The 26,964-nt window shown below is 39.5% G+C and overlaps 1 protein-coding gene across 1 annotated transcript in view; it reads left to right on the forward strand.

Moving 5' to 3' along the window:
* The window catches only part of PELI2 (pellino E3 ubiquitin protein ligase family member 2), a 180,354-nt gene that overhangs the window by 144,155 nt on the left and 9,235 nt on the right, over positions 1 to 26,964 (forward strand). The window contains exons 3-5 of the mRNA XM_070594246.1: positions 14,383 to 14,484; positions 23,501 to 23,698; positions 25,235 to 25,423. Of these exons, the coding sequence (XP_070450347.1) occupies positions 14,383 to 14,484; positions 23,501 to 23,698; positions 25,235 to 25,423 (489 nt within the window). The remainder of the gene's footprint in view (positions 1 to 14,382; positions 14,485 to 23,500; positions 23,699 to 25,234; positions 25,424 to 26,964) is intronic.

Genomic DNA, 26,964 nt, shown 5'->3' on the forward strand with positions numbered 1-26,964 from the left:
CAATGATGTAAAGAGGAAATGATAGGCGACTGAACTACATTGTTTTCCAGGTGATTCCCAAAACTGTGATCTCATACATTATAAATGATTGTGAAAGTTTATGTGAATACCCTCCCTGAAACTTGGAAATTCTTTTGTAAAAAGGCAATGAAGTATAATGAAGAGAGTATGAAATGCCGTGTAGACTCGCCCATTCACTAGGGACATCACTTACCCTCTCCAAGTCACTTTCCTTATTTTACAAAATGGGGATAATTCTATCCACAGCATGGTTGTTGTGTGCACCAAACGGTTAAGTAAAATAGTATATTTGAAAATGCTCTACCTTGAAAAAGCTCTATATATGCAGAAATCATTGCTAATTTGGTTATTAAGGTGCAGATGTATATCTTATTTTATAGATGTTTTGAGTTTCTTATTTTTAGAGTTATATCCAAGAAGACGATTTTATATAGGTAGATTACTAATCTAATGAATTTTAACACATAAATATGTGACTGAAACATGTTGGCTTTCCGGGTACCATAAATGAGCCTCGTCTCCTCTGGTCACGTACTTTTATTCTTGAGAGATTGGTTTGATAGGTGGCATCTTTAGGGTTTACCATTCAGCACAGGCTTCATCCACTAGATAGCAATGTATGTATTTTATTTGTCGAATTTATTTATATTTTCTTCCCCCAAAATATTAGAGGCAGGGCTGGTTTGTTTGAAGCAGCAATCCTCAGGCCGAGTCCTGACCACATGCGTCCTTCCCTTTGTCCTCCTTTAGCTAGGGAGCGAGAGTGATCACACACCATTGACCCTGGTCGTTTTTAGCTGCAGTTCTCAGTTTTGTTCCACAGCATCACCCCAGGAGTAAGCACTATGTTATCTCCTGCATGGACAGAGCATTTAATCAATAGTAACCATCTGACTGACTTAGTAACCAAAGCGGATCTAAACGCCAGTGTACTCAGTATCAAACCGTTTTACTTTCTCATTGATTTTTTATTATCTGTAAATGGATTATCTACAGATTGTTCACATCAGACTATTTTCTCTGAGATGTTCCTTACCCCTCTTCTTGTCTTTCAGCCCTTAATTTTCAGAGTGCGTAAACTAAATTAATAATAGCTGAGGTTGGGTATGGAATGATAAAGATAATTCTTCCCCATACATAGAATGTATTCTTACAGTGGGAAATGGTTTTTAAAATCTGTGCCACTGCTTTCCTCTTTTACCACATTTGTGAAAACAAACTATATCTTTTATTACAAGCACTCGTGACTGTTCAGATAAATGTTCCATAATGTTTTTAAACACAAAAAGTAAAATCGTAAACGTGCCAGAGAAGAATGGAAAATTCTTAGCTTTATTAGGGAGGGAGGAAAGCCTTGCTAACTATGAGGTAAAATCTGAAAACCATAAAAAAAATACTAATGTTTCACTGTATAAACTTCTAAAAAAGTCTCCAGGACGAAAAAAGCCCTGGCTTAAATAAAGTTAAAATCCAGATGAGTGGGGGAATATGCAACTCATATCACAGATAATGGGTAATCTCTTTAATATATAAAGAGTACCTACACATCATTAAGAAAAAGACCAATAACCCAAAAGAGTAATGGGTAAAGGATATAAATAGTTCATAGAAAGAAAAAGAGACATCTTTTAAGCATTTTAAAACATATTCAGCTTCAGCTATGATAGTAGAAATGCTAATTAAAAGCACAGTGACATCATTTTTCACATATCAGGTGGGACAGACCATAACACTTAATAACTCCATGTTGGTAAGGATAGGGGAAACTCGCTCTCATATACATATATCTGTTGAGAATTTAAATTGATATAACTTCTGTGAAAAGTAGTTTGACAATAACTTTCAGTGTTAAAAGTACACATACCATTTGATTCAGCAATTTTATTTCTAGAAATTTATCCTATAGATATTTCCCCTTGCATGCATAATGAACACATGGATATTCATTGCAACATTGCTTATAAAATAGAAACAAAAATTTAATTTTTATATTCAGTAAATTTAAAAAGAGATTTATTAGATAAATCAGGCTACATGCAAACATCGAAAAGAACAAGACAGCACTTATAGCCAGGTGATACAGACTGTTACACGAGTTCTCCTGTGAAGTGAGGGAGACAGGGTACAGAACTCTGTACAGGGTGCCATCATTTCTTACATATGTGCAGTGCTGGTACAGACAAAGTTTCTCCCTGAAACGATACATGCAAAACTGTTAATAGTGGCCCTCTCTGTTAAGAGGACCTGAACTGGAAGGGCACACTGCTCACTGGGAACATCTGGTACTTTGTACACATAATACCTAATTCAAAATATACTTTGCCTTACAGATCAGTCAGGAACCTGGAGGACCATACTAAATTAAGTATTAAATTATCTGATAGAGATTATGAATGTTTTAGTAATAAAAATAGCTGAATAGTAATTATTATGTGTTGGGCACTGTACTCTGGGTCCTTTACAAATATCATCAAGTTTTTCTAAAAACTTTTGAAGGTAGTTACAGTTAAGAAATAGATCAGAATATGGCCAAGGACACACAGATAATAAGGGCCCTCTTAAGAAGTGCAGTTGAATGAGGCTTGAGTAACATTCAAATATATATCCAAGCTTCCAAAAAAGCAGTGACGAACGGCTCGTCTGGTGGCAGGCACACGGGTTGGGTCCATGTGCGTTTCCTTGTACTTCCAGGGAAAGACAGCCATTGTCTTATTCAAAATGTTGTGTATTAGGATTGGAACTTGCGTGGTTCCAGCAGACTCAACATCTTAAAAATACCAACTACCAAGATAAATCTTGTCTTTTGAGAGTAAATATTTTTGTGTTTCTTTATAACTATGATGTGGCCTTATTAAACTGATTTTATTCCATAAAGAAAATGAGATTCTTCAGCAGATGGACAAATTTTAAATCAAGGCCAAATCTTAATAATAGAAATCCAAGTAAAATGAGGGAAAAAGTTGAAAACAGCCTCCCATATTTTTTGCATCTTTTAAGTGGGGGCTTTTGCTTTTATCACTATAAATAATCAATAAGGTTTTGTATTTTGTTTTTTTGAGCAAGGGTAAAATTTCAGTCTTCTTCAGTACTCAAGGGATCACTTTGATGGCTGATAAACTGGCCTGCATATTAAAATAATTATATGGTAGGTCTTTGGTTATCTTAGTATAAAATTGATTTATGTCAGATTCACTTTTTAGCATCTGGAAGTTTGCCTGGTTGTGACAACAAATCAGGGCTTGCATTTTACTATGGACTCGCTATAACATATAGTGTATAGTGGATACCTATGTATTTTTTATCCAGTGCTCTTTACAAACAAGATATACCTTGTTTTACCTAGCAAATGTGTTATTGAAAAAGAAGTATGCAAATAGAATTATTGAACAATGAATTTTACTTTTTCAACTTAGTCATTTTTCAAGATGCTCCATTTTTATTTACACTTCATATTTATTAGGGTTCATTCTTTCAGGTGGCTTTGTTTTCTGTGACAAGTAGCTCATATGTGTACAAATACTGGACTGTTTAGGTAAATAAACATTGATGTTGCAGCAGACAGATTCACACGCATCCTTGAAGCACTGTCCCTTGACTAATTAAACATCTCCCCACACAGTAAGAACTCCTGTTCTTATGTGAGACCGCAGGTGGGTTTCTCTTTCTCTCTTTCTTAGTCTTAAGGTGTACAACAAAGAGAGATCTCATCGTTGTTTTAATTTTCACTGGAGTATTTGGCATTTCACAAATATATTGTCGTCTTCATTTCTTCCCATGCCACTTCCTGCTCTTGTCTAGAACCATAAAATGTTCACAAGTAAGTGTACTGCTGTTTTGAAGAAGCACTTGTTGGAGGTCCATTTCTCCACCCCTTCCCAGCCGAGTGTGGCCCCCACCCTTCTCCAGGTGACCACGGGGTGGTCCTTGCTGCAGGGTCAGGCCCTGGGCTAGCCGGTGCTTCTGACGTCTGCTGTGCGGGCCTGAGAGTGCCCGTCCTTTCAGCACCGTCCCCCTTCCTCCTCGTCTCCTGCCTTGTGGGAGCTGCCACGCAGAGTCAGTGTGGGGGGTGGCTCCAGGGTCTGCATTAAAGTGTGCGCTTTTAGAGTCACCATTAGAGGTAGATGGGCCATCATTTATGGTGTCTAGTGTACAGAATGTGACTGACAGTGTGAACATGTTTATACGTATAGACGTGTCTCCCACTCACAGCATTTCTGTGTGGGAAAACTGAACTTCACCTATATTTTCCAAAAGAAATGAGACAAATAGAGTAACTAAAAGAGGAGATTGCACTTTAAGTAAGCTTAATAAGCTTTAAAAGCACAATGAAATAATCTATACAAACTTGCATCTGAACCCTCACTTGTTCAGCCGTTTGGGCTACACTGGGTGCGTGTAGAAGTAGCTGAAGTATCTTTGCCCGTAGACAGCAATGACCTTCCTGGACACAGGACCAGCACTCATGAGATGACAACACTGAGGCACAGCGTGCTTATGTAACTTGCCCAGAGTCCCATAGGCATTCGTTGGTGGAATGGGAATTAGGCCTGATCTCTACTATTAACCACGAATATACTGCCTGAATTGAAGGCTAATTTAGAAAGACTGGAGCTCCTGCCCTCAAGGGGCTTTTCATCCGTTGCAAGTGGTAGAATTGCTGGGGACAGAGCTCCACAAGGCACGTGCACGTGCTCTTGCCCACTTCTCCAGCTACAGCCCTTGGTGTGTCACAGTTTTCCAAACCATGTCTGAGTCAGGTCGTCTCTTATGACTGGCACCACCAACCAAATCCAGCTTCAGTGTAATTAGGAGTCACTCCAAATTAGAAACAGGTTCTGCTCAGACCTCCTGACCCTCTCTGGCAGCTGTGCTTGCTGGATTGATTGGCTGCGTCTGCCTCAGCCCTGGCCAGCACTATGCTTACAGTAGGTTCTCTGCCGAGGTTTATCGAAGAATAGCTCAGTGAGCTGATCCCAGACGGGCGTGGCAGTGGCCCGATGCCAAGTTCAAAGCCATCGCCTCATCGCCTCTCACAAATAGGCTTATCATTTTGATTTATTTATTGTGTGAAACACTGTTGATTTTGATGAAATCCAAGTTAGCATTTTGTGACTTTCTAATCGCAGCCATGGTTCAGGAGCTTGCCTGAAATACGGCTCCTTGAAAAGATAGGATATTTTAAAGAGTATGTTCATGCAAAATAAATTATGGATTCCTCTAGCCACCTCCTGTCTTTAGAAATAATGCTCATACATATTTTACACATAAATTGACAAGGATGGCAGAGACCTCATCTTCCCTGTAGCAATTTGAACCAGACTGATTGAGGATTTATTGCCTAATTATACTTGTCAGCCTGACATAAAAGTCATTAGTTCTGGAAAAACATGTTTGTCATACTGGGATTATCTCTAATTAATACAGTCAATATCTACCCTATATTTAAAGCTAAACAGAACAGTAATTCCAAAGCGTATGTTATAGACTACGAGGAACTGATGCTAAACCCCTTTGGGTCGTGAGGCAGCGCTCTGAGTACCAGTCTGCATCTGAAGAGGGACACTGCCGTGCTCTACATTATTCCTTGCTTTGAATACAGTGAAAACAGTGCTGCTGATGTTGACTCTCTCTGGGTGAATTGTAAAGGGAATAACTGAAGACTCAGAGAACTTATGTGGTTTGGTTACAGTTGGTGTGACTGAGCTAGGATTCAGACCTGGAGTCCAGCGTGTGGTTTTCTCAGCATCAGAATTCACCAGCCAAGTTGATCTCTGCAGTGTCCGTGCATGGTCTTTTTCTCCTTTCCTAGAGTACATGTAAATTTGGAGCTCAGCAGGACAGACCAGGTAGTCACATTGAGACAACCATCTGCCATGCATGTGTCCTTTTGCCCGATGCTCAGGCGTGAGCTGGATTATCAGTGGATATCGCAGTGAGGAGATGCAATGCCAGTGGCCTCCTGGGGCGGCTATCACATGCCCGTATGTGCTGATACCCTCTAGTACCACTCCCCAACCCCACACACTGCCCCAGCGTCACAGTGTACACTGTGCTCCAGATGATACAATCACTCAGCAGTTATTTCCAAGCTGCTGCACAGCTCACAGCAGACTCATTCATTTGCTCGTAAATGTGCATGTTTCTACCATGAGCATAAACATCAGAAGTTGTTTTTGAACAGAAAAGGTTTGATTCATTGGCCTCATTCAGTCCTACCCCAAAACAGATTCCATTATTTTTTTACATGCCAATTAAAATGTTTCCATAGCAGTGCAGCCTGTCATGGAAGGCTTGTATTTAGTAACCAGAATGGCTGTGAGAGGTCAGTGTATTTATTTTTTCATTTTATCAGATCCTTTCTGCAATAATTTTCATAGCTATATATTTAAATTGTGTGATGGGCTGAAGTATTAACTTACAAATTAGAATTAACAGTTAAAGTGGCTGAAAATAAACTTGCCTAAAACATGCAGAATTGATTACTATAGCCTTTGTAATACCTTGTATTACCTCCAGGTTTGTTCTTTTTCCTCAGAGTTGCTTTGGTTATTCAGGCTCTTTTGTTGTTCCATATAGATTTTAGGACTTTCTGTTCTGTTTCCATGAAGAATGTCATCAGGATGCTGATTGGGATTGCATTGAATCTGTAGATTGCTCTAGGTAATATGGACATTTTAGCTATGTTTATTCTTGTAATCCCTGAGCACAGAATATCTTTCCATTTTTTTATGTTTTTAAAAATTTCTTTCAATAATGTTGTATAGTTTTCAGTGTATAGGTCTTTTACCTCCTTGGTTAAATTTATTGCTAGATATTTTAATCTTTTTCTTGCTATTGTAATTATTATTGTATTCTTGACTTCTCTTTCTGCTAGCTCATTATTATTATATAGAAATACAACTGATTTTCGTATGTTGATTTTGTACCCTGCAACTTTGCTGTAGTTAATGATTATTTCTAATAACTTTCTGATAGAGTCTTTAGGGTTTTCTATATATAGACTCATGTCATCCACAAATAGTGAGAGTTTCACTTCTTCACTGCCTATTTGGATCCCTTCTATTTCTTTTTCTTGCCTAATTCCTCTGGCCAGAACTTGCAGTACTATGTTGTGTGGCGAGAGTGGGCATCCTTTTCTTGTTCCTGTTCTCAGAGGAATGGCTTTCAGTTTTTCACCATTAAATATGACGTTGGCTGTGGGTTTGTCATATATGGCCTTTATTATATTGAGGTACTTTCCTTCTATACACGTTTTATTGAGAGTTTTTATCATAAATAGATGTTAGCTCTTGTCAGATACTTTCTCTGTGTCTATTGAAATGATCATGTGATTCTCATTCCTCATTTTGTTAATGTGATGTATCACATTGATTAATTTGCGGATGTTGAACCATCACTGCATCCCTGGAATTGTACTATCTTTTTAATGTATTGTTCTAGTCAATTTGCTAATATTTTGTTGAAGATTTTTGCATCTGTGTTCATCAGTTATTGGCCTGTAATTTTCTTTTTTTGTGATAGTTTTACTTCACAAGTAACCAGACAATTTGTCCTTGTCTGGTTTTGGTATCAAGGTAATGTTGGCCTCATAGAGTGAGTTAGGAAGTGTCCCATCTTCTTCAATATTTCAGAATAGTTTAAGAAGGATAGGTATTAAATCTTCTTGAAATGTTTGGTAGATTTCACCAGAGAAGCCATCTCGTCCTCTTTTGTTTTTTGGGAGGTTTTGAGTTATTGTTTCAATGTCTACCCCAGCAAGGGAAACAAAAGAAGAAATAAACAAATGGAACTACATCAGACTGAAAGCTTCTACGAGGCAAAGTAACCATGAACAAAATGAAAGACAACCCACCAACTGGGAGAAGATATTTGCAAGTCATATATCTAACAAGGGTTAGTTTCCAAAATATGTAAAGAACTCATACAACTCAACAACAAAAGACAAACAACCCAATCAAAAAATGGGCAGAGATGATTTGAAGAGACATTTTTCCAAGGAAGATATACGGATGACCAATAGGCACATGAAGACATGTTTGACAAACACTAATTATTCGGGAAATGCAAATCAAAACTACAATGAGATATCACCTGACACCCGTGAGAATGGCTATAATTAACAAGACAAGAAATAACAGATGTTGGAGACGTTGTAGAGGAGAGGGAACTGTTATGCACTGCTGGTGGGAATGTAAACTGGTGCAGCCTCTGTGGAAAACAGTATGGAGATTTCTCAAAAAATTAAAACTAGAGATACCATATGATCCAACTATTCCACTACTGGGTATTTATCCAAAGAACATGAAATCAACAATTCAAAGAGATTTATGCATCCCTGTATTCATTACAGCATTATTCGCAATAACCAAGACATGGAAGCAACCCAAGTGCCCATCAATGGATGAGTGGATAAAGAGGATGTGGTATATTTATGTTTTTATATATATAAATTGTATGTGTATATATATATACACGCACACAATGGAATGCTACTCAGCCACTAAAAATAGACAAAATCATGCTGTTTTCAACAGCATGGATGGACCCTGATGGTATTATGCTAAGTGAAATAAGCCAGACAGAGAAAGACAAACACCTTATGATTTCACTCATATGTGGAAGATAAAGAAACACGTGGATAAGGAGAACAGATTAGTGGTTACCAAGAGGAAGCAGTAGGGGGGCGGCAAAAGAGGTAAAGTGTGCATATGTATGGTAACAGATAAAGTATAGACTACTGGTAGTGAACACCATACAGTCTGTATAGAAGTTGATATATACTAATGTACACCTGAAATTTACATGATGTTATAAGCCAATATGATGTCAATTAAAAAAATAAATAACAAAATTTTTTAAATTAGTGCCAAGTTGTGGACATCATTTAGAAAGCTGTTGAGAACACAAGTTCACATTATGTTTCTTGGTAGAATCCAAAAGACAAAGAGGTCACTGGCTCTCTGTGTAGAGTATCGGGGACATTTGTAGTGGAAAAATTAGGTTTGGATTTGAAGAAAAAGAACTTCGTTTCATTTGAAACTCAGATTCTTGTACACATACACACAAATATTGCATTCTCTTAAATGAGGCTGACACTGGTTTAGTAAGGCAGGCCCCACTGGTATACTTAATGCATGTGGTTTCCCAAAGTTTAGCTTTATAGCTTCTAACATAACTAATTATTTTCTTCTCCTGTCTTCCTAGTATTCCTTCTATTCCTACTCTAAATGTATAAGGACCTAAGTTTGTCCCTGTCATATGCTTGGTGGCTTTTGTCTCCTCTGAAAATGCTTTACAGATTCCTTTCAAATATTAATCTATAAATACTAATATAAAATTTTCTTCACGTCTCAGTCATCCAACAACAGGAGATTATCACAGTAAAAATATACATTTGCTCTAACCACAGATAGCCTCTGGACACGCACTCAGGCGCACATGAAACTTGCATTAGAAACCCAGCCCCTGCTCCGTGTGAAGGCACTGCACTGCCTCCACCGGTCCTGTGCCCTGGGCGCAGGTGAGTGAACACGCACGGCACCGTGATGTCTCATGTGACACATCACGTAGAACAGTAGTGGCACGAGAGGGCTCAAAGATGACATGAAGCTTTTAAGTTTAAGTGATTGGAACTCAAGAGGAGAAAAATGTTTGGGCCAAACAATATAATGGTGCTTTAGACTATAGGTAACAAAATATCCAACCAAAAGCAGCCTAAAACTCCCGTTTTTCTCACAGAAGTCTGGAGACAGATAGTTTCAGATTTGGTTCAACACAAAGATGTCAGGGCTTGGTCCGCTTCTCGGAGTTTTCTGACCCTGCTCTCATGTTGCAAGATGGCCACCTCAGCTCCAAACATCACATTAACATTTTATTGACGGAGAAAGGAAAGAGTCTCTCTTGACGGCTCTCATCCCGGGAGCTCCACACCAGATTTCTCCTGAGCGCCCCTGGTCAGGATTGTGTCAGACTTCCGTGCGCAGCGCCGGGAGACTGGGAGATCCAGGACCGGCATTTTCAGGCTGCTTCACGGAAGGCCAGCTCAGCTAGCAGGGAGAAGGGCATCGGGTGGGTAACCAACGACCTCTGTCACCGTGGTGAATTCCATTCTCTGTCCCTACACAGTTGATAAAGGCCCACTTAGCAGCCTTATAGAGCTTGAATTAAATGGGCTAAATCATGACTATAGTAAATTAATATTTTCTAGAAACCAGTTAGTTTCTCAGTGAGCTTTTTCCCTTTTACTTTTGAATTGAGAGCTAACCCCACTGCTTCTTAACAAATAAAAGATTTGATTATTTCCCTTATACTTTTAAAATTTGAGTGAAAGCTCTTTGGCTGCTATGAAGATATGTATCCATCCCCTTATGCATGTTTCCAGATTGCTTTTCTGGTATCATTAGCTATTATGTATCTTTAGGAGCACCTTTATGTGTGCGCCGTGCGCATTTATAAGAGGAAGACGATTCTATAGACGTTAAGAATCACGTTCATTTGAGAGTCAGGAGGCTCTGAGAACTCCCTGATGTTTAGTTTAAATTGAACCTGGACAGACACCCCTGAATAGCATAGGGTGGCTGAGCTGAGCCGAGCCCGTGACACAAGTCGAGTAAAAATAACAAAATACAGATCCTCTGCTGAGAAGAAACTGTCTTGGCTCAGGAAGGGCCTGGTTTGGGCCTCTGGAATTGCAGAGTAGTGCTTAGCTTCTTAAGCTGAATAAAGTCGGAATCCTTTATTCTCAGGATCTGTTGTTGTAATGGTCTAATCTGTAATTGTCTCATTGTGATATTTTTAGCCCGATAAAATTCACACGTAATAAATTTGAGCTGAGAGTGTCACTATTAATACCTCTGCTGGTGAACGGTAGAGGCGAGGAGGGGAAGAGCCGAGGAGAGCAGCTCTCAGCCTCATCATGTATCTTGACCGGACAGTCACTGAGTGCCTTCCACACCCTCGGTGCAGAGGGTGGAAGGGTAAGGCCAGGCATGCCTTTCAGGCTGGCACAGTGTTGTGGGAGGGAGTCCAAAGCCTGCCTTCCTGACCGGATGAGAAATCAGTAGTGTCTACCAGGAACTGGTTGGCTGCTTCTCCTTCCAATTGTAAAGGCTTTGTTTCCACAGTTGGGGAGTTACTGTAGTGAAATCACAGTACATTACAGTGACTGTTTGAACTAAATTACCGTGAGTGCCAAGAGAAGGCCTTTCCTACTTTCTTTTCCCATATTTCAGAGAGAGATTTCAGAACAACTCGGTGCCTTGGGGAAATTTTTATTTCCGAAATACCTGAAATGGTTGACTCAAGTTAGTGAATCTGTAATTTACTAGAAGCTGTATTCCTGAAAAGTCATATTTTAAATGTTAAAAAGTAATGTTGAAAAACCGATACTTCTAACCAAAAAAAAATAGAGCTTAATGCCTTGTATACTTGCCAGAAAGATAGCAAAAACTGATTTTAAGCTTAAGCTCTCTTTTTACTTCCCCCAGCCACCTAAACCTGGCCCCACTCTAGACGTTGATGTGCAGACAAGAGCATGTAATTCCTGTAAGCAAGGGAGGTAGGCACCTCTCCCCTTATTTCTAGGATCCCAACAGTGGCCTGGGCTGTCCTGGTTTTGACTGCCACCTTTTAATGCTCCAAATCACAGGCCTGGCTTAAATTTCAGGCTTCTGGGGCCAGCTTCTCCCTGTGGGCGCAGCCTGCTGGGCCCAGGCGCCAGCACTCAGGGCTCTTGACAGGCAGCCCTCCTCTCCTGGCTTAGCATTAAGAGAGAGAGAGACCACCGCCAGAACCGGAAGCTACTTAAAGTAGCTGGAACCGGAAGCGACTTAGAGTAGCTGTCACAGGAATGCTGACTGTCCTTCCTCAGTGAGCCTGCTGCAGAGGAGTGCATTGCCTGCTGGCGCAGAGCGCTCACCGCCTTCTGGGACTCATTTCTCCCCAAAGAACTCTTTCCCCACTTCCTCCTCTTCAAATCCAGAGGTATCCAAGACATGGCCCTCAGCTAGGACTTCCTTAATCAGAAAGTCTCAGAAAAAGTGTTTTCTTCACCCAAAAAGCATTCACCTTTCCCAACCCTGGCCATCCACGTTTAGGCACATAAAAAACTGGCGGAGGTTTGAAATTGTAAATTTACTTTTGTCTCGACATCCATGGTGTCCTGGATCAGGCATTCAAGGCCTTTCTTCCCTGTTGAGGGTGGGCAGGCAGGGGTCGGCCTGCGTCTGTGCTCCCCTTTCCTGCAGGCAGTTCCCAGCTTGGCACCACTTTCCCCATCACCAATGGCCTTTTTCATGTGTTGCGTAGACTTTTAACAGTTTGAGTCAGAAGAACAGTTTTAAATTAAACACCTTAGAAGAATTGGGTTGAGTAATGGCTGAGGACCCATAAAATGACTATTTCCGGTGCCTCCCAGAGTGGCAGGGAAGTGTCTGAGGCCTCCAGGGCTGTGTGGGGTCATGGGGTAAACACAGCAAGTCTTCCTGGGGCATCGACTTCCCAGCAAATTTGGAAATGTTCAAAGGTTAAAACTAGCCACTGTGTTATGGAATAGAATACAAAATTTATAATAATTTCAAGGTAAGAGGTTTTAAGCATGAGATAGCTCACTTTAGAGCCACTTTCCCTTCTGTCTCCAGGGGTTCAGGTAACTCTCCTATTTAAGACAACTTTGCCGGAAATTTGAGGAATACTGTATTTAAGAAGGTGTCATTGTACAAAAATGTATGACTTTTTCAAAGGTGTTCTATTATGACAGTTGTTAGCTCCTAATTTTGCAGATAATTGCCAAACTACAGACATTCTTATTTTATGTAATATGCATATGCCAGGAAAGTTTTGTTTGAGTGGATGTATTTGTAAATCGAATGCTTTTTAAATGCAATAGACACTTTCTAAGGAATCCTAAAATAAATTATTTTATAAATAATCACTCCCTGATTCTTAGTTTTGTAAGTTTGAGTTTAATAACATTATTTTTCTTAAAGTGGGTTTTTTCACTTACATGTGAAGATAAACATCCATTTATCTTAAATTGAAAATAGTTCTTTATTAATTTGTCTTTCAAAAAATGCCACATTCAATACCATTGAATTTATCTGACTCAGACCAATGAACATTTAAGATTATATTTGTTAATGGAGCTGAGTAATCTAAGAAGTGTTTTTTAGATTCCTAATCATATTAAATATCTAAATTATTATTTCTAATGCTTGTGTTGTCTCAATGAAGCACGTCCAGCAAAGCATCAGTCCGATCATGAAGTTCCTCAGGGCAGATTATTAAATAACCATGAGATTAACCAGGCGAACTTCAAAGTTGATTTGGAATGTTGTACTATTTATTGCTCTAAGCAATTATATTAGTCAAATATAAATGTTCAGAGTACATTTTCATTAGCATGCTGTATACGTCCAGCTACTTCCAAAGGCTTTCTTGGTCTTCATACAGTGCCATTATTCAATAAATAGATAGGCTTGTTATTAGTTTTATTTATTATTCTTAATATAAAAGAGTGGAAATTAAGATGTTACATTAAAGTAGAATGGATAAAATGTAATTGAAATAATGTAGAGTAATTTAGGTAAACTTCTTTGTTAATTTGAAAATTTAAAACTATGTGACCACAACTTAAGATGTGTTCCAATACAGAGTCGTGGAGAAAATAAGAACAATATCGTATTACTGGTTTCTAGATTCTTTGGGAAAGATTATTAGCTTTAGTCTAGTCTAAAAATAGAAAACAAAACTAACTTAGCTACTTTATTTATTAATTCAGTAAATATCTGGGTTAAGCAACTCGTTATACAAGATATAAATGACATGTAAACAGAGTTTAGGTATCATCATCCTTGGTTAGGACAGTACATATTATATAGAAATCCTTTTAGAGCATCAGTGGTTTTTTTCAATGATTCTTCTACTATGATTATCATCTCTATCACTTAGAAAAAATATGATAGCAAAATGTTGAGGTACTGTTGTAGTGTGAAATAAATTTTAAAATTTTAAATAAATCAGTCTAAAAATTCTATCACTGAGTTAAGGTGACATGGAGAAAGTGTATTATTTTCTAGGAGTCTGATTAAATCAAGTCGTGCAGACTAGGAAATTAACTTTGATTTGACTTAAATAAAATATTGTTCATATGAAGGTAGGATATTTGGTTAAACCAGCATTGTGACTGTTGGCTCTGCTGTAATGCAGAGTGCAGCACAGGGACAGGCTCTGATCATTAGGAAAATACTGGCTTGCATTGGGTTTTGCTTGTAGCGTGATGTCTCTTAACTGCAAACAGAATTGTGGTTAAGTTGTTGAAATGAAGTTTTAATCAATTTTTATGTATTTTTATTTTATTATTAGGCTATCAGCTGCAAAGGTCAGCACAGTATATCGTACACCCTGTCAAGGAATCAAACTGTGGTGGTCGAGTACACACATGACAAAGACACGGATATGTTTCAGGTAATGTCTTTCTTCTTCAATAGAAATTTTAGCACATATTTCCTGCAATTCTGTATTTTGACGTGTAATCAGAACTTCTAGCACAGTAGTGCTTGTTGATGTCCAAGGGGAAAGAGGTGGAGTCATATAAAAATTATTTCTACTTTGTTTTTGAAAGACTAAGAAAAAACTTAATTCTAAAATTGCAAAAAGAAATTATAAAGCCTGCATTCTCAGATCCCAGTGCAATAAAAACAGACTTCAGTAACAAGAATAAAAATTCTTAAAGCCAGCCACTTTTAAAAACCAACATGTTTAAAATTTTCCTAAATAACACTTGAGTCAAAGAGGACATTAAAACTAAAATTATAGGCTTTTAAAAAAATAACTATGGGAACATTATATAGCAAAACTCATGAGATGTGACCAATGTCGTACTCAGAAGAAAATGTAAAGCCTTAAGTGCTTTCATTATTTAAAGGAAGAAAAGGAGGAAGGAAGTAAGGGAAATAAGCATTTAGCTCAAAAAATTCTTTTAACAAATGACAGTAATTAAGAAAGTACAGACAGATTCAGAAATAGTTTTAGTGGTGTACCATAGAAAGTCCAGAAATATGTCAAAAGAAAGCAGAAGGAAGGAAGTAATAAAGGGGGAAATATCAACTAATTTATAAAGAAGAGAATAATATAGCCAAGATTTGGTATTTAAAAACAATGTAAAATTAAGGCTAATAAAGGAAAAAAGCAAATGAATTGGGAGTGATGAGTCTTTGCATTTCTTTGTGGAGAGTTAAAGTATTAAATAAACGATGCTGAAACAAATGTCAAAAAGGTATCATAGAAACTGACATCAAATAGAGGATAGAAATGGCTCTTAAAAGTAAGAAATTAGGGTGAACTTTGCTTATAAAAAGAGAAATATGAATTGAAATCCCCCAGAGATACCTTTTTCACTTAGCACATGGGCAGAAATCCAAAAGGTTTTGTCAGAGATGTGGGGGAAGCAGACACTGCCCTACATCCCATGAATTGGTATGACCTCTGTGGGGCAGTGATTTGGAAATAAGTATGAAAAATACGAAATGCTTACCTTCTTTGACTCAGCTCTTCTCCCTTCAGAGATTTACCACAGAGATACCTACATACATGTAAAATGATGTTTGTACCAAGTTATTGCTTGAAGCATTGCTTAATGGCAAAAGATTGCAAACAACCTAAATGTCCTTTGGTGGGGGGACCAGTTCAGTAAATTCGAGTACAGCCGTACAGTGAAGGTGGCCAAGACTGTGAAATAACAGGAAAAAGCTCTGTGTACAGACACGGAGAGAGCTCCAAACATATTTAATGAATTAAATATTAATATTATTAAATATATTGAGCCATTGATAGTATTATATTCAATTAAGATTACTTAATGTTAATTTTTAATAAATTAATGTTATTAAATATTTTAAACAAACAGTATATTATTATTAAATTAGTATTACTAAATGATTTAAGTCATGCTTATATGCATTAAAAATCTGCAAAAGGATAAATAAGACATGAATAAAGCAGGTGCCTTCGTGAGGAAGGGACTGAGCAGGTGGTGTACAGGGAGGTGTTTCACGCTTCATGATTTTTGAATCATGTGAGTGTTAACTACTTTTAGAAAACTAAACAACTCTAGATAAGAGTCATAGTCATACACATAGACATAGTTAAGTGCCAGTTTGAACTCAAAAGTAAGATTCATCACATTTAGACAAAATATTAACAGTGATTGTGCTCTCCATGACATTTCATTAGTCTTCTAAATGTCTTTTCTTCTCATTCTGCCAAAGAAAATCTCTTTTAAATAAATGTGAGCATATACTTTGTTGTCATTTTTTTTTTTCGCTTCAGGAAGATTTGCCCTGAACTAACATCTGTGCCCGTTTTCCTCTGTTTTATATGTGAGTCACCACGCCTGGGATCCAAACCTGCTAACGCAGGCCACCAAAGCAGAGCATGCCTAACTTAACCAATAGGCCATGGGGCCAGCCCCTCGTTGTCAATATTTTTATGGGACTTCATGATAATTTCTTTTTTTAATACTTTCCAAAATTATATACCTTCAATTTATAAGATTTTTTACTACTGTTTTACATTGAAAGAGAGAATTCTCCATATTAAAAAAGTGAATCAAGAATATCTTACAGTTGTCAGCGGTGCATTTTTTGCCACATAAAACCAATGAGTTACTGTGATGACCCATGTAATTTCACGTGGTGTTCTTTAGTCACAGATTGTGACATAGTGTACTCTTCACTACCGTACGGTCACATTCTACTCAGATTGTTCACTTTCTTCCTTCTCATCTCTGCAAATGTTGACTGAGTTCAAGATTTAGCTGGATTTTTTCAGCTACCTGTTATTTTATGTGTGTCTGTGATGGGAACACAACATGAGATCCACTCTCTTGACAGGTTAAGTGCACGATACAGAATTATAACTGTAGGCACAGTGTTGTACAGCAGATCTCTAGGCTTTGTTCATCTTGCATAACTGAAACTTGATACTGGTTGAACGATTCCTCATGCCCTCAGCCCTGCAGCCAGCGTTCTGCTCTGTTTCTGTGAGTTTGACTATTTTAGATGCCTCGGATAACTGGGACCATGCAGTATTTGTCCATGACTGGCTTATCTCACTTAGCATAATGTCCTCTAGGTTCATCCACCTTCTCGCATGTTGCAGGATTTCCTTCCTTTTTAGAGCTTAATAATGTTCCACTGTATGTAGAGGCCACATTTTCTTTTTCCATTCATCCCTTGATGGCCATTTAGGTAGTCTGCATGTCTTGGCTACTGTGAATAATGCTGTGATGAACATGGGGGGACAGGCAGATAGCTCTTCAAAATCCTGATTTCAGTTCTTTTGTTTAAATACCCAGAAATAGGATTGCTGGATCATGTGGTAGGTTTATTATTAATTTTTTGAGGAACCTTTATACTGTTAGGCACTTCTAAGGGGTTTATGCATACTTCCCATTTCATCACATAGAATATTAAAAGACTCAAGATTTAGTAAAATAAATGACTTTTTGTTGATTCATCAACAGCATACTTAAGTGAAATTGGCGTTTTTTTAGCTACAGGTGCAAGGCAGTGAAGAACACAGCGGCCATTGGTACGCTTGGTGCCCCTGCCTGGACTCCTGCTGAAGCATGTCATTGCTTTAGCACCATTGGAGCGAATGCCACAGAGTGGAGAAGGCACATGGCAGCTTCCTGTTATTGTGGAAGTGACTTTGGCTTCATGGACCTGGGCCCTGGAAAAGGCCTCAGGGACCCTCAGAAGTTCATAGACCACACTCTGAGAAATCCTGATTTATACTATATTAACCTCTTAATTTCATAGTTCAGAAATCTGGGTCTTTGAAAGGCAAAGTAGCTTTAAACTAAGGTCAGAGAAGGCATTTGTGGCAGATCTAAGATTTAGGTCTCCTAAATTCCCCATGCTCTGCATGCTGCCAACTCAGCCTCTAAATAAAATGTGATAGTGCAGCAAGAATTTATAGATTTATTAAGAAAACATAACACGTTTATCATTTTTACTAAAATAATCCGATTCCATTTGCAGACTAACTGGACACATTGGAGGATTAATTTCAGATCACTCTAACAGAGTAGTATTAAGCAACTGTTAGAGGCCCTGAGAAATCAAGCTTGTTGTAATTTTTTCCTCATTTTAACAAGTTTCGATGTCAAAAACCTACCACTGCGTAGAAAGTGCTGCCATGTTCCTATTTCTCAAGCATAGACCTTGGTTTTGAGGGCTATTCATTTTAGCCGTTACTCACTACAATTATTTCTAGGTTAATTGAGCATGTAAAAGCAGAACATCAGAAAGAACCAAAAAAAGGGCCTCATGCTGCGTGCTCCCGCAGGCTCAGAACTTGGGAATTTTATCATCTGAGGAAAAAAAATCAAAACTAGATCTGAATTTAAGGGATGGATTAAGTGTGAGAAAGTCTGAGTTAATGTTTTCAGAATAAGATTTTTGTAAGTATCTTCTAGAATGGGGTAAAGAAAGGAAAGAGACAGGAGTGTAGCTCTTGCGAAAGTAAAATAGAAAGATAAAATAGTTTAGGAAAGGAACCAAAGGAAGTGATGAAATGTGTTACAAGGTCCCTAAAGTGAAGCGTGATGTCAAATGCATTCCGATCATGGGGGTAGGAAGCTGGCCAGGTCCCGAAACCAGTGCTCAGGGGTCTTTTTTCCTCTGATTTCTCAGTTTCACAGTCTTCAAGCTTGGGCGCTGCAGTGCTTTCTGTTTTGGGGTTTTGTTTGGTTTTTAATAAAGTTGGTTCATAGTCATTTTAGATGGTAACATTTAATTAACATCTATTTAGTTAAGAGAAAAATGTTAAGGAATATCTACATTTTTTCCCACTAGTTATTCCTTAAAACAGTGTACATGTTTGTGTGTCTCACGGGGTTCAAGCTCACTGTCCTAATCCTCTATTCATCAGTTTCATTTCTTGAGCACCTACCTTGTGTCAGATGCTCAACTAGTTACTGAGGATGGACAGCCTGGCTCCCGTCTCATGGAGCCTGCATTCCAGAGGAGGCAGACAGGCCTCGAAGGAGCCGGCATTCCAGGCAGAGGAAGCAGTGAGTGCAAGGTCCCAGGCTGGAGCAGAAGCAGGAAGAGGGGAGTGAAGTGAGATGAGCCTGGAGAGGAGGCAGAGGCTGAGAGAGGCAGGGCCTGTAAGCCAAGTAAAGATTTGGGTTTTTCGCACGTGTTTGGGAAGCTGTTGGAGGATGTTAAGCAGGGCAGAGGTGTAATCTGATTTCTATTTCTGTTACTACCTGGAGAAGAATCCAGGTAGTAACTGTGAAATCAGAGACACCAGTTTGGAGACTACAGTGATAATGCAATCCCAGTAAGAGCTGATGGACTGGAACCAAGGCGGGGAAAGTGGGGGTCTGAAGATGGATTTGGAGGTAGAGTTGAAGGACTTATGTGAGGTTCGAGGTGAGTGTGGAAAGAAGTAAAGAATCAAAGATAATTCTTGATCATTGATTTTTTGCTTGAGCAAATTAGATGCCAGTCTGGGAGTTGAAGGGGGATCCAGGTTCTGTGTGGATTGTGTTACATTAGAGATGCTTATTAGACATCAAGTGGAGATTGGGTGTACCAGTCTGAAGCTTGGGGAGAGATCAGGGCTTTTGGCTAATAAATGGGACTTGATGAGATTACCTAGGGAGAGAACGGAAAGAGAAGGAAAAGGGAGTATTTACCAACTCACCTGGAAGGGTTCCGTCATTTTATACCGGATACAGAGGCACCAGGACGTGCTGGCTGACTGTAAGCCTGGAAACCTCCACCAGTGTGGCTCCAGTAGAGCATGGGAGAGCAGCTCAGCTGGAGTGGGTGGAGGGGGGAGGCTCGGGATGCATAAGGAGATGGTGGCAGTAACTAGTGACAGGCTTTTCAAGAAGAATTCCCTAAAGTGAGTCAGAGAAGCAGGCCTGTAGCTTGAGGACTGCTTGCAGGCAATGGAAAATGTTTTTCAAGATGAGGGACTAGTCTAGAACAGTGCTGCTCTCAGTGCTCAGCTGAGCAGTGGAGTGTCTGTTCACAGTACAGAACGAGAAGAGTGGGAATTAAGAGGAGGCGGTTGGAAAGCTTTTATGGCAGTTTGGCACTCCTGCAACATCCAAGCAGATGATCGTTTGTTTATTTGGGGTTTTTTTTGGTTTTGGGGGGTTTTTTTGGTCAGGAAGATGGCCCTGAGCTAACATCTGTTGCCAGTCTTCCTCTTTTTGCTTGAGGAAGATTGTCCCTGAGCTATCATCTGTACCAGTCTTCCCCTGTTTTGTATGTGGGATTCCACCACAGCATGGCTTGATGAGTGGTGTGTAGGTGCACGCCTGGGACCCGAACTGGCGAACCCCGGGCCACCAAAGCGGACTGCTCAAACTTAACCACTATGCCACCAGGCTGGGCCCAGACGATTGCTTTTATAATACTCATTTTTATTGTATTTTTTAAAAGGTGACAAGCTGAAATTTAAAAAACAAGCAAACAAAAAACTGGTCCTTTACCACAGTCGCAGAGTTTGAGAAGCTCAAGAATGTGTTTGGGAGCTGGTGGCATGACCTGGTCTTAAAAGAGAAATCAATGATTCAGGGAGAGAGGAGCAGTGGTGGGAGCAGAATCCTTGGGAAGGAGTGAAGACTGGAGAGACTGGGCCGGGGTAGGAGCAGCGGTCAGACATGCTTGGATGGGGGAAGCCAAAGAGTGAGTTACAGATGCAGGCACGCGGGTAGGATCGGCCCAGGAAAGATAAGGGAGGCCCTTCCAGGTGCTTCAGTACCATCTTACCTGTACTGACTTCTACTGACAGCCAGACAAACCCCAACTTTTCTCATATATACAAAATTTAAAGTGCCAGATGATGCTGTGTCTATGGGTGACCGTAGTAGGGAGTAAAATTCTCCCTGTGGCTTCTTTATGAATATCAGATGAAATTCAGAAACATCTTGGCATATCTGTATGACTGCCCTTAAAATCATGTAGAATTGATCTAATAGTTGAAAGAAAGAACAGGCTCCAAGTTTTCCACTTTGGGTAAGTTTTCAGTAGGAAAGTGGCTAGAATTTTTCCTGGCAAAAGCAACATGAGGTTTGTGTCCTAAAGTATGAAATTATATTGGCCCTCAACAGGTTAGATTTAAATGGAAGTGAATTGATAAACAAATCTTCTATGACCAGTCAGATAAGTATTATGGCTTGAAATAATTGATCCAGGCAGTATGTTCCAGTTGGAATAAAATGTCATGCTTTACAGTCAATTTCAGTTAATTCATCAAGACGTTAATTTAATATATTGGGGTGAACTCAGAATGCGGCCCTTCTAGAAGAGAGTAATCTCTCCAGACAGGGAGCAGTTAGGTGACATTCTGCCAGAGCATGGTTTTAGCTTTGAGCTTAGAACGGAGCTTGAAGTCTCTGCCTCTTCGATGGCGGTTGACAGAAATTAGGATGGAGACTGTGTCATTGTGAGCACACAGGGTTTTGTGTGGGTGACCAGGAAATTTTAGAACTTTTACATTTCACTTGTTGGCTTCATGGGAATACAGCTTCAGGACGGGTTTGTTCCTGACTGTGGAGTAGCCTTTATTTTCTCCTTCAAACCTTGCTATATTTGTGAAATATTTTTCAGTGAGTATTTGTTACTTTTCTAATCTTTTTTTTTAAAGCCTTTTAAAGTGAAATAAGTCAGAGAGAAAGACAAATATTGTATGATATCACTTCTATGTGGAATCTGAAAAAAAGTCAAAGTCATAGAAAGAGAAGAGAAAGGTGGTTGGGTTGTTGGGGCTGGGGGAAATGGGGAGATGTTGGTCTGAGGGTACAAACTTCCAGCTGTAAGATGACTAAGTTCCGGGGATGTACACCATGGTGATTGTAGTTAATAATACTATATTATATACTTGAAAGTAGCTAAGAGAGTCAGTCTTAAAAAAAAAGATTAAAAAAAAAATTAGAGCAGTCTAAATCAGTAGAGCTTCTGAATTATGTGCCAGCTTTTAAATAAATCTAGCAGAGGGAAGATTCTGCAACTTTAGAAAGATGAATTGTATGATATGATTTTATAATACCTCTAATTTAGATTTTGTGTTGCATTTTTAAGGTTACGTGTTTTCTAAACCTGAAATGCATTCATTCAGGCAATATGCAACTATTCAAGTTGATGAGCTTCAGTGAACCCAGCAGTTGAGTTTGTTCCAGGCGCATTTCATTAGTACAAGAAATTAAGGGTGTAAAAAACAAGAGAAAATAGATGTCTGCTGTCTGTTGGTTTCATGGAGAGTCTATGCATGAGAATGTGAGATTTACAAAAGAAATTTAATAATATTGTTCCAGGAAGCAAGCAGAGCTAAATGATACAAGATGGACAGATATATATTTTTTCTCACTTTTATTCACTTGGATAAAAAAAATGTATTACATTGCTTGTGTTTTAGATAAAATTTTGAGATCAGGTTAAAGGTACTGGGAAATTGACTCTTGGGGGCCTTATATCTACACATCTGGGGCCTCTGTGTGTTCCTCCCATTGGCAGCTTCAGAATCAAAGTCACTATTATTAGGAGAGAACATTAATACCGAATTTAGTGAGAAATGATTAGTTCGCATGTAAATGATTTTAGTGTAAGAAGTCTCTTTGGCATATATAATGTTTATCATTGTTTTCTAGTTAGAGATTCATAAAACATCACTACATAAACGTTTTACTGTTCTGTCTTGAGGAGCTCCTTATTTGTAAACAAATACTTCACTCCTCCCAGTTCACAGGACAGAACAGTCCTTGTCTTATTTGCATTTATTGAATATGAAAAGCTTTGTTAGAACTCTAAGATCTTCCTAATGAAATATATTCTTTCTGGCAGCATTTAAACTTACCAAAAAAAGTAAGCCAATATAATAGGCTTGGCAACTTTTTAAAGTTTTCCAAGAGAGTTTTTTAAAATCCACAGTTGAACCTTTCGTTGACTCCGTCGCACCCTTTGCCGCGGCCCCGCAGCCCTCTGCTGTGCGCTGGGGGACGCCCCGTCGGCCGGGGCTCCTCTCCTCTGCGCTCTGAACCCCTGGTGGAGTCGCTACTCGGGGAGACTGTCCCTGGAGCTGGCAGGAGTGGGGGCGAGAGCTCCTTTGTCTGTTGGCTTCCTTTAAAATCTTGCTTTTTTCCACCTGGAACTACCAAAAAAAAGAAAAAGATTTGCTGTGAAAGTAATCTTTGTACGTGGTCCAAGAGATGAAGTCTGTTTGGGGGGTAAGATCTGTTTTCCTCGAGTGTAGAAAACTGAGCTTTTCTCTGAGCATTTAAAATCTGATGGTTGGTTACTGTGATATCTCCCTGAGTTAGAAAAGGGGCAGAACTGAACATTTTTTCGTTAAATTCTGACCTTCAGAGCAGAGATAATAAACGTTGAAGAAATCCTGAGTGAACAGAATATGGTGGCATGGTGTTTTTCAAGTGACTCATGAGTGTATTTGGCTTATTTAGGTGGGCAGATCAACAGAAAGCCCTATTGACTTCGTGGTGACGGACACGATCTCGGGCAGTCAGAACAACGACGAGGCGCAGGTCACGCAGAGCACCATCTCCAGGTTTGCCTGCAGGATTGTCTGTGACAGGAGCGAGCCCTACACAGCGCGCATATTTGCAGCCGGATTCGACTCCTCCAAAAACATATTTCTTGGAGTAAGTACTATTAATAAGAACATTGTTTCAAGAAAAACATCCATTGTTCTCATATGTCATGTTTAATTGTGGCCAAAAAATTTGCTTCACACAATGCCTCTAGTTAGATTTTGAGATTTGACTTTTCAGATGGCCAGTTGGAAAAGCTGTTATCAAAAATCTAAAAAGTCGTTATTTGTTATATTTGCTACATTGATTATAATATGTACAGTAATTACTTTTTTGAAGTATTTATATTCACATTGTACATAATGTATTTATGGTAAATTTAAGGGGCTTTATTTCAGAGGAAAAAATGAATGGTCAAATCTAGATAAATTAGGGTTCAAAGGAAGGTGTTACTTATTCATTCGTTCATTCAAGACATTTTTATTGGGTGTTCGCTGTATTTGGTGTTGGGTGTTACAGATGGCATATCACAGAGAACAGAACAGAGTAAAAGGCTCTGCCTTTGTAGGGTTTCCAGGTAAATGAAACCCAAAAGTTTTAGTGAATATTCGGTTTTAATATAGTTGCTTTTTGAGTCATGATATTTTTGCAGGAAAAAAACACTCAAAGTGTCCTAAAAAATAATAAAAATGTATTCTCTCATGGTATAAGAAGCACCAAGGAGGGCCAGCTGCAGCCATGGTTGATTCAGGGGTTCTGTGACATCCAGGGAACCAGGTTCCCTCTGTCTTGCCCTCTGCCTCTGCATGTCAGCATCCCCGGCGAGGTCTTCCCGTGGGTCAGAGACGGCTCCTGCATGGCCCCGTGTCCCCGTGGCGCGCAGCTGCTGGCTAAAGGAGGCAGCCAGGCCCCATTCTGCCTTGCTCTCTGCAGTCCAGAACGCCGCCCAGAAGACTCAACCCTGTCTCCTTGGCCAGCGCTCAGTCATGTGCCCCCACTAACCAGTCACTGGCCAAGGGTCTGAGTGTAAACCAGGATTTACCCCTGAGTCACATGAAAACATCTGGCTCTGTCCCCAAGAAAGAAGAGAGAAATCACTGTGGCGCAGGGGTGCAAGAATGTCTGTCCTGCGGCGAGCTTCCGCTTTTGAGGACAGAAACACTGATTTGTATGAAAAAAGAGGGGCCACAGCTTGTTGGCTGAACGTTTTTGGAAATTTTGTGTGTTTAATAAAAATTCTTGTTTTTTTCCTGTTTGTATGCTTCCCTGTAATGAGTTCATATAAAGCATTTTTAGATAGTCGGATGACAGCACTGCACAAACAGAACTGAAGAATACATGCCAGATTCCTGGAGTTGTGGGGGGAGGGTTGAAAAGACTCCCTGAGGGAGAGGCCCCCGGGCATTTAAGCTCCCGAGATAGATATCGTGTATCCAGTGATCAGTCATTCATCCATTTTAGCATTTCTTTCACAGTGTTGGACTAATTGCATATTTTATCCTTCTGATTATTAGCTTGAAACAGAAAATGAAAATTCATCACTTTCCTCTCCTCTGCCCCTCGTCAATACTTTGAAGAGATCCTAGAATCCGTTCATTTTGAACGTAATCTGAGCATGCTTTTTCCGTTCTGTGGTATCCTCTCCAGGAAAAAGCAGCAAAATGGAAAAACCCCGACGGCCACATGGATGGGCTCACTACCAACGGTGTGCTGGTGATGCATCCGCGAGGGGGCTTCACCGAGGAGTCCCAGCCCGGGGTCTGGCGCGAGATCTCCGTTTGCGGAGACGTGTACACCTTGCGAGAAACCAGGTCGGCCCAGCAAAGGGGAAAGCTGGTGAGTGGGCTTCACTCTGGAAAATGTACCAAACTACAAAACCCTAACTCCAGGACTGTCCTTCTCCTGCCCTGAAATTCAGAACCTTCCACAGGTACGGCGCTATGTACCCTGACCCAGAAGAGTGGGAATTCCACCCGCCCCTGAAAGTAAGCGGGACGTGGCCTCGTGTCCTTTAATGGTCAGACTCTTCCTAGAGTGGAAGAAAATGGTCTTTTGCTCCTTTACTACCTTAAGAGCATACATAATTTATTATATACTTCTCTACAAAATTCTGCTTAAGTTCACTTTAAGAAGAATAAACTTATTTTCAGTATAAAACTTTACTAATTTGGAAAAATCCTGAGTGATCCAAGACTAATTAGTGAAAATCATGAATTGCAGAATTATTTACTAGACTTCCTGGAACTAAAAGATAATTAAGTTAGCTTTGTTTCCCCTGAGTTCGTAGTAAGAAATTAATACATAATTCCCTATATAATTCACCAAAATTATATTTGCAGCTTTTTATTTGAAATAATTCACATAGTGCATTGATTTGGCATGTTAATATTTTCCTATAAATATTACTACTTATCTCAAAAGCCCCAAAGCAGCTGGTTTTTTAACCCTCTCTTCTGTGGAGAATAATTTTAATACCTTAAATGGGAAGCTTTGGGTTTCTGATCCTGCCATAGCTGTGTGGCCCAGTGCCAAAAGGTTCTTAGTAAACTTTCCTCTCCAGTACTTTTAATTAATTGTTGTTAGACAGAAGCTAGAACAAGAGAGGACAAATGTTTCCTTCGAAACCCCGCAGAAAAAATATAGGGAAGAGAGGCTGTGATCTAGCATCTTGCAGAGAGAAAGATGATAGGCAGAGGTTTCTAAGATGGAGGAAGATGGGAGACTGTTTTACTAACCTGGTTAGCTGTTCTTTATTGGATGTTTGTTTTTAGGGACTTATTTTTATTTCTATTTTACACCATTATCCAGCTGTAGGTACGGCTTCTGCGTTTTACGATAAAGCCCAGTTTTGGAGCATCATGGCTGAGTAAAAATGAGAAGCATCTTCTAAGAAAGGCCAAGCAATTTCTATAAACTTTGTTTAAACACTTTTCAAGAGATTTTAAATAGGGAAGAAAATGTGAAAGCAGTTTTTCCAAATAACTTTTCATTTTTGATCATTGGATAATTCTATACAAAACTGACCAGGTTGGCCGAACTGGTTATTAATCATTATAACAGCAACAGTAAGAAACCAGTAAATGGTCGGTGGCTGCAGGCCGTGCATTGACATTTCAGAGATGTCAGCTCATTTAATCTGCACAGCAGCCTGTCAGGGATGTGGAATGGTCCCCTCTTTATGGATGAGGAAGGGGAGGCGTAGAGAAGGCAAATATTGCCCAGTGTCGCAGAGTTAGAAGGTGGCAGCAGATGGGATTGGAACTCAGGTCCCCGGATTGAGAGTCTGGACTCCTGTCTGCCACTCAGTACCCTCTTGTGGGAGTCACACCTGGCTCTCACCCGGGATGGTTCACACCAGGGCCTTTGCCTCCCTGGAT

Source organism: Equus przewalskii, chromosome 25, assembly GCF_037783145.1.
Source record: "Equus przewalskii isolate Varuska chromosome 25, EquPr2, whole genome shotgun sequence".
NCBI lineage: Eukaryota > Metazoa > Chordata > Mammalia > Perissodactyla > Equidae > Equus > Equus przewalskii.